At 37.6% G+C, this 17767-nt stretch overlaps 1 protein-coding gene across 23 annotated transcripts in view; it reads right to left on the bottom strand.

Annotated features, from left to right (window-relative positions):
- The window catches only part of PUM2 (pumilio RNA binding family member 2), a 108662-nt gene that overhangs the window by 48130 nt on the left and 42765 nt on the right, over positions 1 to 17767 (bottom strand). For 20 of the 23 annotated variants that reach the window (XM_033176464.1, XM_033176471.1, XM_033176457.1 and 17 more), the window contains 4 exons: positions 15992 to 16262; positions 15653 to 15746; positions 4958 to 5083; positions 2088 to 2230 (listed from right to left, as the gene is read on the bottom strand). In XM_033176464.1, the coding sequence (XP_033032355.1) occupies positions 2088 to 2230; positions 4958 to 5083; positions 15653 to 15746; positions 15992 to 16262 (634 nt within the window). The remainder of the gene's footprint in view (positions 1 to 2087; positions 2231 to 4957; positions 5084 to 15652; positions 15747 to 15991; positions 16263 to 17767) is intronic. The other 3 variants (XM_033176459.1, XM_033176475.1, XM_033176476.1) reach the window with 1 other exon arrangement.

The raw sequence follows: 17767 nt of genomic DNA, 5'->3' as shown, positions 1-17767 counted from the left end.
GTCGGTAGTTTTTTTTTTTTGTTTTTTTTTAAGATTTGTTTGAGAGTAGGAAGAATGGCAAAATCTTAAAGACTTTAAAATTAGATTTTTTTCTTTTTTTAATCCTTTTTTTTGAGACGAAGTCTCGCTCTGTCACATAGGCTGGAGTGCAATGGCATGATCTCAGCTCACTGCAACCTCTACCTCCTGGATTCAAGTGATTTTCCCACCTCAGCCTCCCCAGTAGCTGGGACAACAGGTGCATGCCACCACACCTGGCTAAGTTTTTGTATTTTTAGTAGAGATGGGGTTTCACCATTTTGGCCAGGCTGGTCTCAAACTCCTGACCTCTGCACCCGGCCTAAAATTAGATTTTTATTAAAATTATTTTCTAGGCTGGGCATGGTGGCTCACACCTGTAATCCCAGCACTCTGGGAGGCCAAGGCGGGTGGATCACCTGAGCTCAGGAGTTCAAGACCAGCCTGACCAACATGGAGAAACCCCGTCTCTACTAAAAACACAAAATTAGCCAGGTATGATGACAAGCACCTGTAATCCCAACTACCTGGGAGGCTGAGGCAGGAGAATTGCTTGAACCCAGGAGGCGGAGGTTGTGGTGAGCTGAGATCACTCCATTGCACTCCAGCCTGGGCAACAAGAGCAAAACTCCACCTCAAAAAAAAAAAAAAATTTTTTTTCTAAGGCTGAAAACGGAAATACGGAAAGATTCGGCAAATAAAGTATGAATTTGTTATGAGACTGCTGTAGACCAAATCAAATTTTCAGGATTCAGAAGCCTTAATAAGAGTAAAAGCTGCTCTTAAACATAATATTTTAAAAAGAACACAAGATTATATCAAAACAAAGTGGAAACTTAGTCTGGTCAAGGTTTACTATTCTGGAATACATAGCTGCTGTAGCAATCATATATAAGCATGATAAACTTAATCATTAATTTTACACTACTCAGGACAAGAGGGAGTCATTTTAAGTCCCTCTCTGTAAGAATCAAACACAGGTGTGTATATTTTAAGCTAATGTGACATTATGTTTGTCCAAAGATACAGATTAAAAAATAATTTATTAAACAATGAAGTGATATGATGTCCAAGGACCGAGCCAAAAACAGCTTCAACAGAGCACCTATTTAGAATCAAAATATATTAGCCGAGGGCGGTGGCTCATGCCTGTAATCCCAGCACTTTGGACGGCTGAGGTGAGTTGATTACTTGAGGCCGGGAGTTCAAGATCAGCCTGGCCAACATGGTGAAACCCCATCTCTAATAAAAATAGGAGAAATTAGCTGGGTGTGGTGGTGCACACCTGTAATCTCAGCTACTTGGGAGACTGAGGTATAAGAGTCGCTTGAGCCCGAGGTGGAAGTTGCAGTGAGCTGAGATCATGCCACTACACTCCAGCCTAGGCGACAGAGTAAGACTGTCAAAAAAAATAAATAAATAAATAAATAAATAAATAACATATATTAAAGGAAATTCAGAATAAAGTTTAACTGCCAAGTAATACCATGGTGCTTCTTTGGTATAAATACAGTGAATGCGACAGCCAGAATCCTGATATTTATTATAGTGTTTTTAGATTTATCAAGTTAGTTCTTTTGAAAAAGGCTGAAATTTTAAAGATATAAACATCTTTCTTTTTCTAGAAATTAAAGCTAACTTTTAGTGAAAATACATTATCATTTCTTGCTTAAAAATATAAAATACCTATTAATCTCTTTTTACTGGTCAGAAACATTAACATTTAAAATTGTAATTTAAATACCTGGAAAAATATGAAGCAATAATTATTTTGATAGGAACATTATTAACATACTAATAAGTGAGGAAAAGAAATTTAGAAACTGCTAGATTTCAAGATCGCAAAATAACAGAAACACAGAAACTGAATACGGCCAAATCTTTTAAATTCATAAAATAGTGCCTAGGAAAAAAAAAAATCCCACGCATAAATACTTGTGTATCAACTATATGCCAGGTGTCATGTTACATAGTGAGGAAACATAAGTCGAAAAACACAAATCTTAAACATTAGGGGCTCAAAGAATTTCAAAGAATACTTGGTATTACTTTATAGAAGGAAGGCCTACCTGTTGCTGTCCAGGCTGAGCTTGTGATGCTGCTTGCTGATTGGCTGTGTTATTTGCCGCAGCTGCAGCTTGCTGCTGAAATAAGTTGGCTGGATACACCCCCCATGGAACGCCATAATACTGAGGTGGAACCACTGCTGGACCTGAACCCCACACCCGACCCCCGAAAAAAAAGTTACTAGATTTTACAGAGACATGAGGTTAGTTACCTATGAGACATGAGGTTACCTATCATTAGATTATAAAAGGGGGCAGAAAGAAGACTTAGAGAAGAACATGTCTTTATAATAAAAAACAAAGTATTGATGGGTGACAGCAACGGTCTTAAAAGATGAGAATCCAACCTCAAGGCTACCGATAAACTGATAGGACATTAAGTACCATCTGTCTAACATTTAACAAATGCCAATTTTTGGGTCTGACACTACACAGATAAGATATTCAGAGAACACAGCTTCCATAAAACTAAGATTTTTTAAATGCTCAATTCATTACTTCTCTCAGAATTTTGACAACTGAGATGGATTACAAAATAATTTTTAAATATTTTACTTTCCAATCTATAACACAAAACTGAGGAACATTCTGGTTCCAAGCATGCTACAATGGTAATTGAATTGAAAATCTTAAAATTTAAAATATTTTTCATATTTCGCAGTTAGTCACAATTCTCACAGAACAATTGCTAATTATAAGAAAACAAATGAGACGTCAGCATTTATGTGGTTAGGAAAATGAAACTGAGTCAAGACAAGAAAGCACTAGATAATACAAGCACAAAGAAAAATAGAAGGCAAACTAGGAAAATAAGAATAAATTGTTCCTGCTCTAGTCTACTTTATTCAAGATAGTATTTGATTCCTGGAGAGTAAGTAGTTTATGTACAAAAAGCTTCACCATTAAAATAATGAATAAAATGTCATGATTCCTGACTTACATAACAAATATGTCCTAAAATGTTATCAGTGGAATTTTAGGACATCTTTATTTGTATTAATACATTTTGAAAAGTCAAACTCTCGGTTTCACGTTGCATTCAAAGGGGGAAAAAGCCCAGTATATTTGACTGAATCACTAAAATAAAAAGTTTTTATTTCTATAGATAGCCAGGTAAGCTGAACCTGAAATGAGGACTATTAAAACACTGCATAGAGTTTACAAAACAAGGATACATTGTACAAATAAAATAAAGATACATTGTAAAATAAAAGGGTACACTGTAAAACTAAAACAATGAAAAGGATACATTGTAAAAATAAAATAAAAAGGATATATTGTAAAAATGAAAGGATACATTGCAAAAAATAAAAGTTTTGTAAACTCTATTCATGACACCTACCTAGAAACTCATCCAACCTAGCCAGAAGCCTGAATTTATTAACATGCTGAAATTATAATATTTTGGATACACTGGGACAAATTAAAGAGTATTATTGAACATAATTTTATTGTTTTTTACATTTATAATGTGACTACTACAAAATCTTAAACTACATTTTCTGGCTCACATTGTATTTCTATTGGACAATGCTGGTCCCAGAAAACCTAAGTCCAAAATACATAGAATACTTATATACAAACTAAATGACCTCTTAAAGTTACTTCTATCAGACCCACAGTTTAGTGATTCTCTGTATTATACCAACACTTTACGTACTAACATCCAGTTAAATGGCACCAAAAAAGCTCACATCCTTACAGAATCACATCCAAGTCCACACCAAAAGCTAATGAATGACAGTTTACTTTCATTCTGGTAGCTCAGATATCAAGTATAAATTTGAAATTTCTTCCCCATTTTTTAAAACAAGATCTTCACTTTAAAAGTCAGTCTCCTAGGAAAAGACTGACTGTCAGAAGTGGATTTCAAACTGATCAGTGACAATATTTCAGTGAAGATATTGCTCAAAGCCAAAAAAAAAAAAAAAAAAAAAAACACCAGTGACAGCCTCAAGTTTTGAAAGTCAGCCTATTAGCAGACTCATTCCAATAAACAAAGTTCTAAGGCAGACATCAACCTATTCTTGCCTGTATAATCAATATAAACAATGCCTCAGACTAACTCATTTCTGTCTTTGTAGACACCTCAACCTAAAACGAACTCTTCCCAACAACCCCAACTAAGATCAGCCAATTGCTTTGTTCAAATAAGACTGTGCCTGATCAGCACACAACTTTTCCTTACTTATACAGACAATAAATACAGCTTTTTTGTTGTTGTTTTTGTTTTTAGACAGTCTCACTCTGTTGCCCAGGCTGGGCGCTTTGGCATCCCAAAGAGCTAGGATTACAGGTGTGAGCCACCGCACCTGGACAGCTTTGGCTTTTATTTCGATTCTGAGTGATAGTCTCAGGCTGGGCAGTTTTTAGTAAGTTCTTTCTAACTTGATCCAAACGTTTTGTCCCCCAGCTTGTTTGTACATTTTAGCATTGCTCGAGAAATTTTAGATACATATTTTCTCAGAATTATCGTATCTGTTTACCTTACTCTATTCTATCCCTGACCTATATATGCAGGATACCTACCTCTATTTTATTTTCTGAGAAGTAATTTTACTTTGCATTGTCTCTGTGGGTAATGGGGTTGGTCATTAAAATGGAGATTCGTGGTTGACAATAGATTTCTAAAACTATAAAGCTGAAATGTAAGCCAATTACGTATAGGAGGAAAAGTTATTGTGTAAGCGTTTCCTTGAAGCATTACAATTGAAAAATAATACTAACTTCCTGGAAACTTTAGTTCATTCTGGATAATGTTTCAGTTTTTCTCAGGAATTTCAAATTGCCCAGATAGATAAAAATAAAGGTTACACCCAAAACTAAATACATTAAAAAGCAGCCATAATAAAGATAAACGAATGGTATGTTACCTGCTAATGTAGCTGCTGCAGCCAATCCTGCTGCAGTATATGGATCGGTCCCTGGAGGAGCAGCACTAATAATGTATGGATTTGGCACAAATGCAGCTGGAGCAAGGCCTGCTGAGAATACACCAGCTATATTTTAAAAGGGGAGAAATAATAAACAACAATGTAAAGTATGATTTTTTTCATTAGATAAAAACATTTCTACTCTGAATCTGGTGTGGAATGGGGGCGGGGAGTAGAGTGGGAATAATGGTTACATTTTTACTAAGTGACCTTGGGCATGTACCACTAATTCTAAAGTTTTCATTTAAGAAACAGCTGTTTTGTAGAATTGCTGTGAGAATTAAATGTAATACCGATTATGACATAACTGTACTGTCTCTAGGGGTATGTTATAGAAAATAAAAATATAAATTCAAAAATAAAAAGTAAATGCACAGTATTAGCAGGAGACTGGCACAAAATAAATGTGAGAGCTAGAACTGCTACTGGTAAATAGTAGCTTTTCACTCAATCTTACAAAGTCACATTATGAGGTAGCGGTTCAGTGAGGCAGGAATATACAATCTGCCCTCACAAAGCACTCCATCTGGTGAGAAAAACAGGTATATTAGCAAACAGAATATAGCATATTAAGTGCTCTGGGCACAGAGAAGAGAAACATCATAAACTTTGGAAGGGGTGAGTAAAATGAATGAGGTATAGTGTAAGATAAAATAAAACTGGAGCTATAACCATCATGAAGACCAATGAAGAGCTTCCTGGCTCATGCTAAGTAGTTTGGACTTTACCCTACAGTCAACAGGGAAACAAGAAAGAGCTGAAACGCCAGTTATGCTCACTTTTGAGTGTAACATATGTTCACCATATGAATTTAGTAAAGGCTGAAAAAGATCTAAAAATATACATTTGCAGTACTCATTCAAGAGAGAAGAAACTCTCAGATGTTGAGGAATCACTGTGTAGGTCTTTCAACCATAGCTACTGGAAAAAATTACTTCACGAGATCCCCTGTCTCAAAAATAAATAAAAAATAGGCCGGGCGCGGTGGCTCAAGCCTGTAATCCCAGCACTTTGGGAGGCCGAGACGGGCAGATCACGAGGTCAGGAGATCAAGACCATCTTGGTTAACACAGTGAAACCCCGTCTCTACTAAAAAATACAAAAAAACTAGCCGGGCGAGGTGGCGGGCGCCTGTAGTTCCAGCTACTCGGGAGGCTGAGGCAGGAGAATGGCCTAAACCTGGGAGGTGGAGCTTGCAGTGAGCTGAGATCCGGCCACTGCACTCCAGCCTGGGTGACAGAGCGAGACTCCGTCTCAAAAAAAATAAAAATAATAATAATAATAATAGGCCAGGTGTGGTGGCTCATCATGCTTGTAATTCCAGCACTTTGGGAGGCCAAGGTGGGTGGAACAACCAAGGTCAGGAGTTCAAGACCAGCCTGGCCAACATGGTGAAACCCCGTCTCTACTAAAAATACAAAAAAATTAGCTGGGAGTGGTGACAGACGCCTGTAATCCCAGCTACTCAAGAGGCTGAGGCAGCAGAATCACTTGAACCCCGGAGACAGAGGTTGCAGTGAGCCGAGATCACACTACTGTACTCCAGTCTGGGCAAGAGGACGAGACTCCATCTCAAAAAAAAAAATAATAATAATAATATTTTTAAAAACTATTCAAAAGGAAAATATATCTTACTAGGCCTTAAAATCAAAATTCATGCTCCTGAAGGGGGGCATGCCCAGGGAGGGCATGGAAGCTCTGCACCCCTTCCTCCATACCTCGCCATACCCAGCAGCTCTGTACACCTGTATCCTTTACAGTATCTTTCGTAATAAACCAGTAAAAGTAAGTGTACTGTGAGGCACTCCAGCAAATCAAACCCAAAGAGGGGTTTGTGGGAACTCCAACTTGAAGCCAGTCAGACGTTCTGGAGGCCCAGACTTGCGACTAGTGTTGTGTTGGGGGTGGAAAGCAGTCTTGGAGACTGAGGCCTCAACTTCTGGGATCTGACACTGTCTCTGGGTAGACAGCGATGTAACTGTATTAGAGGACACTCAGCTGGTGTCTCCTCTTTGGTGTGTGGAGAAAACCACCTACACATGGGTCACAGAAGTAGTCTATGTTGTCACGGCTTGAGAGTAGAGGAAAAACAAGGTTTTAGGCCAGGCATGGTGGCTCACACCTGTGATCCCAGGACTTTGGGAGGCCAAGGTAGGCGGATCACTTGAGGCCAGGAGCTCAAGACCGGCCTAGCCAACAGTGAAACCCCGTCTCTATTAAAAATATAAAAATTAGCTGGGTGTGGTAGTGCATGCCTGTAATCCCAGCTACTCGGGAAGCTGAGGCATGATAATTGCTTGAATCCAGGAAGTGGAGGTTGCAGTGAGCCAAGATCACACCACTGCACTCCAGCCGGGCCAACAGTGTAAGACTCTGTCTCCTAAATAAATAACAACAACATAGTTTTAGAGTTTTCCCTATACAAAATAATTTTCTATAGCCTATTTAATTTTAAAAAATACAAGCCTCAACACTGATTTCATGTCTAGGCACAACACAGCCATTTAAGAAACCTGCTTTTATCTATGAAAAGAGTCAAACGCGGTGAATTATTTGAAGAGATTTATTCTGAGCCAAATATGAGGGCTCTAGGTACACATTTTAAAATTTTCTGGTTGACAAATTGGTTGAGTTTATCTAAAGACCTGGGATCAACAGAAAGGAAATGCTTGGGTTGCGATAAGAGGTTGTGGAAACAAAAGTTTTATCATTCAGATGAATCCTCCAGATAGCAGACTTCAGAGAGAATAGACTCTGTTCCTTATCAGACTTAAGGTCTGCGTTGCTGTTAATGCTGGAGAGGTATAATGAAGCATGTCCAACCCCCACTTCCCATCATAGCCTGAACCAGTCTTCCAGGTTTTTTTTTTTTTTTTTTTTTTGAGACGGGGAGTTTTGCTCTTGTTGTCCAGGTTGGAGTGCAGTAGCATGATCTTGGCTCACCGCAACCTCTGCCTCCCGGGTTCCAGTGATTCTCCTGCCTCAGCCTCCCAAGTAGCTGGGATTACAGGCATGTGCCACCACACCTGGCTAATTTTGTATCTTTAGTAGAGACAGGGTTTCTCCACGTTGGTCAGGCTGGTGGCGAACTCCCGACCTCAGGTGATCTGCCTGCCTCGGCTTCCCAAAGTGCTGGGATTACAGGAGTGAACCACTGCACCTGGCCTCAAGTTAAATTTTAAGAGCACCCTGGCCAAGGAAGAAGTCCATTCAGATGGTTGCTGGGGGCTTTAGAATTGTATTTTGGTTTATACTTCTTATGAAGAAAATATGAGTTAAACTATGAGTTCAATAAAATCCTTTCATTTTAAAGTCATGTGTTGAGTCCTATTTTTAACTATGCCCTAGGTCAAAAAGGTTGCAAGATTCCACTCAGGTTAGTGAAAATAAATCTCCCCAAAATCACCAAGCCAAAAAGAAAAGCTGGGAATTGCATTGGGCAAATCCTGCCTCCCATTCTATTCCTAAATAAGATAGCTATAAAGACTGAAAGAAAGAAAAAAAGCTACATATCTGCCTCACAGTTTGCCCGCAAGAAAATTCCTCATGGACAAAGGACAAGCAGAGCTCAAAGTCATCCCTCTGCTCACATGAGAAAAAAGCATATCTGATTTCTTCACTAAGCCAGACTAATGCATAAGTGATTATTCCTGTAAATTGTTCACTCAGTGAAAAACTAATCAGAAACTCAAAAGAATGCAATCATTTGTCTCTTATTTACTTATGCCTTGGTAGCCTCCATCCAGCTTCCAGTTGTTCCATATTTCCGGACCAAACCAATGCACATCTTAGGCATATTGACTGGTATCTCATGTCTCCCTAAAATGTATAAAACTAAGTTGTGCCCCAACCACCTTGGGCACATGTTGTCAGGACCTCCTGAGGCTGCGGCATGGGTATGTCCTTAAACTTGGCAAAATAAACTTTCTAAATTGATTGAGACCTGTCTCAGATATCTTTTGGTTTGCAGCTTCATCTATCATGAATTATCTTTAGCACAAAAGTAGAAAACAATGTATTAGGATTCCTGTTCTACTTATACCACTGAAAAATCTAAAAGTCAGGATAATTTAATATTTTATAGTTATATGATAAAAAGATTGTTATTAAAAATTCAAATACTGGAAGATACAAAGAGAAAACTGAAAATCCTCATGTAACCTTTCCTGATATGTATACATACTTTTAAATGCTTACATACTCATACATTTTGTACTCTAATCTATAACAGTACTTTAATACACTTTTTCACCTACTAATTAGTATCATAAATCTGTCTACAGATACATACCTAGCTCATCTTTTTTTTTTTTTTTTGAGACAAGGTCTTGCTCTGTCATCCAGGCTTGGAGTGCAGTGGCATGATCATGGCTAATTTCAGCTTTCACCTCCCAGGCTCAAGTGATCCTCCCACCTCAGTCTCCTAAGTAGCTGGGACCACAGGTAAACACTACCATACCTGGCTAATTTTTTTAGAGACAGGGTTTCGCCATATTGCCCAAGCTGGTCTCAAACTCCTGGGCTCAAGCGATCCACCCTCCTTGACCTCCCCACAATACTGGGATTACAGGCATGAGCCACTGTGCCCAGCCACTCATTCTTTTTAATGGCTACATATTATGTACTCTTCTGTATAGAAGGAACATGATATTATCAGTCTACTACCTTTACATATTTAGACGGTTCATAATCTTTTGCTATAAATAATACAATTATCCCTTTAGATACACAGGTGTGTACATTACTATATCCTTACAAAAATTTACTTCAACAAACAAAAACAAATTCTCTTTTTTAAGAGATGATGTCTCACTATGTTGCAGAGTTCATGCTGGTCTCGAACTCCTAGGCTCAACTGATGTTCCCGCCTCAACCTCTAGTAGCAGAGAATAAAAGCAGATGCCACCACATCTGACTTTTCTGTTTCTGTCATATAAATTATTGATCCACTTTTCTAGATTATTTTCCAGGAAAACCGTAGCAGTTTAGATTCCAAAAGTATGAGTGCCACTTACACTCCTGCCAAAACAGAACATTGTCAAACATTCTGAAGACTTGCCAACCTAATAGGTAAATTAAAAATTAAATCTTTTCTGCTTTTGTTTTACTCATTAAAAATTTCAATCCATTAGGAATGAGACCCAATAACCCCCACAAGCTATTTTCCAAATAATCATTCTTTTGGCACTGATTTGAAATTCATCTCACCACTCTACCCTAAACAAGCAAGCATGCACACACAGATCTATTTCAAAGTAATCTTGTTCAATGATCTACTCATACATTTTGAGTCCAGTACCACACTATTTTAATAGTCATAAGTAATAATTGTTTTAAAAAATTGAAACTGCGCTCCAAAAAGTTAAAGAAAGCAGTGATTAATGAAAATTCAAAGTAATCTTGTTCAATGATCTACTCATATATTTTGAGTCCAATATCACACTATTTTAATCATCATTAGTAATAATTGTTTTAAAAAACTGAAACTGCGCTCCAAAAAGTTAAAGCAGTGACTAATGAAAATTCCTGAGTTTGCAGGATGGTAGATACGAAAAGAATGAATGTGTAGAAAGAAATGCAGCAACTCTCTGCTTATAAGATAACACAACTGGCTAACATCAGTTAAAACCAACATGGCTGACTGTAGTCTGTGCAGAACAAGCTTGCTGACGTCACAGCCCAAATTTCAACCACGTTTCATACTAACTCTCCTGCAATCTGCACATGCGACCCATCGGGAGGCATGAAGAGATAGCTGTGCGTGCTAAGGACTTGCCAGACCTCCCCTTTTCTTCCACCAATCACTTAATAATCTCAAAATCCATCCCCTAAAGCCTTTTTAATAAAAATTACTCCCTTAAAGCCAGCACAGGGAGATAAAATAGAGCTGGACTCCTGTCTCCTTGTTGGTTGACCTACAAAAAAAGCTTTTCTTTTCTCAAAAACATGGTCAATAGCATTGCCTTCTACTGCATCAGGCAGTGAGCCCTTTTGCTCGGAAACAGTATGGTTGAGCAAGTCCTCCTCTTCCACTTTAATTTTAGTTTTCCATTAATTTTCTAGTTTTTCTGGGAGGTAGAGGCTGCAATCAGCCATGATCATGCCACTGCACTACAAGCCTGGGTGACAGAAAAGTACCATTTATTTTTCTGAGATAAACATCAAAATCAAGCTTTCAAGTTAAAAAAAAAAAAAAAACCTGCTGGGATTCTGACTAAGAGTATATTAAATACACACATTAATTTAGGAAGAACTGACATTTTTATAATGCTGAGTTTTGCCCAGAAAAAATCACGTGTCTCCATTTATTCAAGACTTCTGGGAAAGTTTACAGTTTTCTTTACAAATACTTTGTACATTTTTACTTACTCTCTAATTCATTCCATAGCTTTTCATTTCTCCTTTATATATCCCATGTCTTGATTACCACAGGGAATTTCAGTGTTCTGGGTGACCAACTACGTTTTATTTCCTAATTCATTTAGTGGTAGGTGATAGCCAATAATGCAGCTCACCTAGAACTATTTTTTCAATGACTTATTTACAAGACCATGAAATGGCTCCTTTTCACAGCAGTCTAAGACTTTTGATGATCTCTGATGGCTCACGTCTTTTATCTCTTAAGGTTCGGAATACACTCTTACGTTCTTTGCACTTTAAAGTTCCCTTCCCTATCTTAGAACCCTGCAACATGTTTTCTGGCTGATCCTTCTTGTTTGTACTGTCATTTTTGTTTGGAACATTATTTTACATGAGAGTTTCTCATGCACTCAATTGTCCACTACGTGGTATCAGAATTATTGCCTCAACTACATACTATAGCGTCAAATCTCCAAGCCAAGTCTTTTATTAGCTGGGGGCGTTCTTACATGGTTACTATAACTCAAACCCCAATGCCTGTACTGCATAGGCCCCTTTTTGTTTGTTTATTCCTCTTCTAGCCATCTGCAGGTCACCTGGCTTTATTTCCAATTTACCCCCATATGGATTCTCCCTCAACTCTTTGTACTCTAGGAACTCCCCAATCAACTACACAACCCTGCCTTTTTGTTTTCATTCTATCCTATCTATTATTTCTATCTGGTCGAGTACATGGGTTAAGCCTGTGTCTTACCTATTTTTGTACAAACTAGCTAAGAATAGTTTTAGTATTTTTAAACAGTTCAAAAAAATAAAATTCAAACACATGAAAATCATTTGAAATTCCTATTTCAGTACCCATAAGTGAAGTTTTACTGGAACACAGCAATATTTATGCATCACCTAATGACCATTTTCATGCTTTACCAGCACAGTGGAGTAGTTGTGACTGAACCCATATGGGATGCAAAGCTTTAAATATTCAACAGCCCTTTATAGAGAAGACATTTGTCGACTCACACTCTAAAAATTTTCCACATATAGTCACTGTGCATTTAAAATGTGACTAGTTTGAGATCAGCTATATTCAAAGCTGACTTGAGATCAGCTATATTTCAAAAACAATATGAAGAAAAGAATGCAAAAATTCTCATCAGTAAGATCCATATTGATTACATTTTGCAATATTTTGGATACGAGCTAAATAAAATATTCAAATTAATTTCACCTATTTTTAATTTTTAAAAATGTGATTACTAAATAACTGCAAATTATATGGTACATATTATACATTTTTCTATTGACTAGTCCTTTTCTAAATGAGCTACTGGCCAGCTAAGAGGTAACCAGGCAAACTTGGATCAAAAAGATTGTCAACAATGAATATGCTTAACTGTGGAATTGAGTTAAAATGTGGGGCCAATTTTGATAAATTATGCTTTCTAAGTTTTCAAATTTATTTATATTAGGTTTCACACACAAAAAAGTTCTGCCACATCTTTAAAGATTACTTGTCCAATATTATTAAAATACTCTAAGGCATTAAAATAAAAGAGAAATAGCTGGGCTGGGTGCAGTGGCTCATGTCTATAATCCCAGCACGTTGGGAGGCCAAGTCAGGTGGATTACTTGAGCCCAGGAGTTTGAGACCAGCCTGGGCAATAGGGTGAATCCCCATCTCTACAAAAAATGCACCAGGCATCGTTGGTCCAGCCTATAGTCCCAAGTTACCTTGGAGGCTGAGATGAAAGGACTGCTTCAGCCTAGGAAGTTGAGGCTGTACCACTGCACTCCAATCTGGGTGACAGTAAGACGCTGTCTTTGGGGGGGGAAAAGAAAAAAGAAAGACCTATCTAAAATTATTTTTGTGAAGCAAGAATGCTGACACCAAAAAATGTGAAAAACCTGCAAATACAGAGACTAATTTCAGTTAATTATATAGATGCAAAAATCCTAAATGAAATACTAGCAAATTGAAAGAGTATGTTGAAAGAAATAATAATTGTTATATACAAGTCTTTTTATTCCAAGAATGGGAAGATGATTCAACTATTTTAAATTATCATTCATGAAATCTGATATCTGGTACTTGAGTTTTCATAGATAACACTTTAAAGCTACAATGAAAGACAGGAAGAAAGTCATTTACGGTAACAAAACATAAAATAAACTTATAATAAAATATGCAAACCCATGTAAGAAAAATTTTAAAGTACTCAAATGACACTACAGTAAACATGAACAAAAATAAAGACACATCATGCCCTGGACAAGAATACTTGATGTCAGCAGGGCACGGTGGCTCACGCCTCTAATCCCAGCACTTTAGGAGGTTGAGGTGGGTGGATCACTTGAGCTTAGGACCAGCCTGGGCAACATGGCGAAACCCTGTCTCTACAAAAAATTAGCCAGGTGTGGTGGCGTGCGCCTGTGGTCCCAGCTACTCGGGAGGCTGAGGTGAAAGGATCACTTGAGCCCGGAAGACAACAGTTGCAGTGAGCCAAGACTGCACCACTGCACTCCAGGGTGGGTGAAACAGTGAGACTCCTTGTCAAAAAAACAACAAGAACAACAACAAAAGCTGATGCTTAATGTCATAAAGATGTCAAATTTCCCTAAGTAAATTACAAAATTTAATCCTATCTTCCGGAAGTAGATAAGCTAATTTTGAAGTTCATACAAAAAAGCAAATAAGAACCAAAAACTTAAAACTCCAAAAAAGAAGAGTAATAGACGTTTAGCCTGCCAAATATTATAACATAAAGCCTCAAGAAATAAAAACTGTTGTGCTGTCCATGAATAGACAGGAATCAGTACATTTCTAACATAAGAGGACAAATGAGGGATAAAGGGGGTGGGGAAAAAAAGAGGAAAGAGAGAGGGAAAAAGAAGAATGAAACAGGGCCAGAGTACATGCTATAATTGGCACTCATCTATGTATGTGGACTTTGTTTTTTGAGCGGAGTCTATCTCTGTCACCTAGGCTGGAAGGCAGTGGCGCAATCTTGGTTCACTGCACCTTCTGCCTCCCAAGTTCAAGTAATTCTCCTGCCTCAGACACCCAAGTAGCCGGGATTACAGACTCCCACTGCCACGCCCAGCTAATTTTTCTAATTTTGCAGAGACAGGGTTTTACCACGTTGGCCAGGCTGGTCTCAAACTCCTGACCTCAGGTGATTCACCTGCGTCAGCCTCCCAAGGTGCTGGGATTAAAGGAGGGCACCACGGTGCAGCCTGACATTTTTGATGAAAATAAAAAATAGGCCAGACATGGCGACTCACACCTGCAATCCCAGCACTTTGAGAGGCCAAGGGGGGGGTTGATCACCTGACATCAGGAGTTCGAGACCGGCCTGGCCAATATGGTAAAATCCCCGTCTCTACTAAAAATACAAACATTAGCCGGGTGTGGTGGCAGGCACCTGTGACCCCAGCTACTCAGAAGGCTGAGGCAGGAGAATCTCTTGAACCCAGGAGGTGGAGGCTGCAGTGAGCCGAGATGGTGCCACTGTATTCCAGCCTGGGAAAGAGTGAGACTCTGTCTCCAAAACAAACAAACAAAAAAAACCGAAAAATAAAAATTAGGGCTTACGAAGCCTTACTGCACTAACATGGAACAATATGACATTAAGGAAAGAGAACCCCCTTCCACAGACTGATGTTGAATAGTATTCATACAAACTTACCCAAAATCAGACTGCCTTTTATAAAAATGGCTACACAAATCTACATGTGATAAACAATACCATATTACTGTTTTTGATACTGTACTATAATTATTTAAGTGTAGCCATTAGGGGAAATTGGGTAAAGGGTATAGGGAAATTATTCCCATATTACTACTGTGGGAGGTAGGGGGGAGACCCAGTACAAACAACATAATGTACCAAGCTTGAATTCTAGCAGATTAAAAGTCAAAGAACAAATAACTTCGTGGAAAAAAATATTTTACGAAAAAATTTAAATGAACATACTGACTTCATAAAGGACACAAATAACTAAATTTGAATTTCCAGGTGTTTGACTTTCTCAACTTCACATTGGAGAAAAACTTACGTGATGACAACTTTTATAAAATTACAGATTTTTATTTAACCAGTGATGCAAATAATAATCAGAAACAATTCCCCCGTTAATGAATACCTTTGTCATACAACCTATTACTTGTCGATCTCAGATGTTTCAAAAAGTAACAAAACCTCACCAATCAGTAAATGAGAAGTGAAACATCCTAGACATTTTAACAAGACTTTGGTCAAAATGATGAAGACTCACCTATATGTGGCTGCTGAGCTGCTGCTAATGCATATTGCTGCTGTTGAGCTGCAGTTAACTGTTGAACTGTTAGTGCATTAGTCCTCTGAAAGAGCTATTAGGAAAAATATTTAACACAAAGATTAGTGTCAAAATCTTTCATTTCTAATTAGAAATCTGAATAAAACATTTTAAACTTTTTTTGGGGGGGGGGAGCACTTTCTCAAATACAAGGACACTTTAATCAAGAAAACATTTAGTACTCAGAAACTCCTACCATTCTTTCAACGTCACATAGCACTTCAGGCTAAACCAGTATATAATTAAGAGGACCTTCTTAAAGAAAGAGCATGCGTTTACCTGCTGCTGGGAATTGTAGTCAAAAAGGCCTACAGTAGCTCCTGAAGAGTCCATTGGTACCTGATTACCAGGATAATCAAACTGTAAGGATTCCAGACCAACTTGTTCCATGGCATCCAGATTCTGAGTTTCAGGATTTGAAAATTCTTCAACAAGTGGTTTATTAGCTGCAGGATTAGGAAGAGGCCCCAGTCCTTCTGAGGGATTAGTATTGGGGCCCAAGCGCTCAACTACTTCAGTTGGAGAGGCTTGACGACTTCCAGGAGTACGACTACATAAAGAAAATAGAAAAGCTTTATAAATAAAAGTAACAAGTCAAATGGTGAAATGGGAAAATAGAAAAATCACGAAGAACAAATGGTCATAAAATACAGTGAATAAGGCATTCTGGGTCACTATGCCATCTTTATTGCATTTTTTTCTATTTAACTTTCCTCTTAAGAGCTGGCATGATTTGAGGATTTTAAAAATATTATTAATGATTACTCCCTTCAATCTGAATAACATAAAGATATAATGCAATTTTACAGATTAGAAAAACTGGCCAGTATCACAACTTAGGCTCATACTACCTGAAATCTCTGTCTCAAGTCATAGTCACAAAGAACAGTGTATAAACAGCAGATTATTAAGTGGCAAATATGAAAAAGCTCAAAACCAAAACCCACTTACCATACTGCTGTCCTGCCCCGCCAACACATAATTTTGCCATAACATCTTGCTTAATAATACTTAAAAAAATTTGGCCATAAGAGATCATTATGGTCTTCATTATTTAAGGGGCCAAAATGTGGGATGCAACAGGAAAAGGGTACCATACATGGTAAGTCAAAAGGCTGACTCCTGACTTTGTCTTTTAAATATGATTTTGAGCAAGTCATGTCATTTTTCAAGCAGCAGTTTTCTTACTTAAGAGATGACCTTTTGATTCCAACTAATAAGAACAAAAGATACTATTTGTGAAAGCCCTCTATGAAAGCCCTCCAAAGACAATGTTTATTATACCAAATAGTTCAGTTGAAACCATCAGAAAGAAATGGAAATGTATGACATTTATCAAAAATTAAGTATACACAGCAAGAAAAGGATCTTTCTACATAAAAAATAGAAAAAGAGACCTTACTTCTATATGGCCTCCTTCATTTTCACAAGGAATTCATTAACACTGGACTAAATTTTAAGTACTGGCTTCTTTTTTTACTAACCACCTTCATGGTCTAAACTTACATTTCTAGCTCATGACCAATCCTCATTTATAGCTTATCTTATACATAAATATTTTATATAGGATCCTTTCCTTTGTAAGAAAGAGTTTATTGTTCAAAGTAACTATGCATTCACAGGATATTCAAGCATGAGTACATTAAGTAAATGGCACTGTTCCACCTGGCTTTTAACGCCAGTTGCTACATCTATCTAACTCTTCCCAACTTCAGGTAGTCCGGATTGGAATAAATTTGCTAACATATAGTTTACAAAGCAATTTCTTGATTACAAGAATTGTTCTCTATAGGTATGTAAGCAAACTTAACATTTCATTTAAACATCAACCATTTTGTCCTTGCAAAATCAGAAGATTTCAAACTCCTTTCCCTTTAAACCACACCTAATTTTGTACGTGAACATTCCAAAAGTTCATTTTTCATTTGGAACATATGGAAAGAAAAAACTAAAAGGATTTTCTTTAAAATCAGCCATTTTTTCTTAAAAAAAGAAAGTGTTCAATAGTTATTTTATTGATTTCTGTTCTACTCCAATAATGTATATATTGATGAC

This window comes from Trachypithecus francoisi, unplaced genomic scaffold (genome assembly GCF_009764315.1).
Source record: "Trachypithecus francoisi isolate TF-2019V2 unplaced genomic scaffold, Tfra_2.0 Lachesis_group17, whole genome shotgun sequence".
NCBI lineage: Eukaryota > Metazoa > Chordata > Mammalia > Primates > Cercopithecidae > Trachypithecus > Trachypithecus francoisi.
This window is presented reverse-complemented; position numbering and strand designations above follow the sequence as displayed.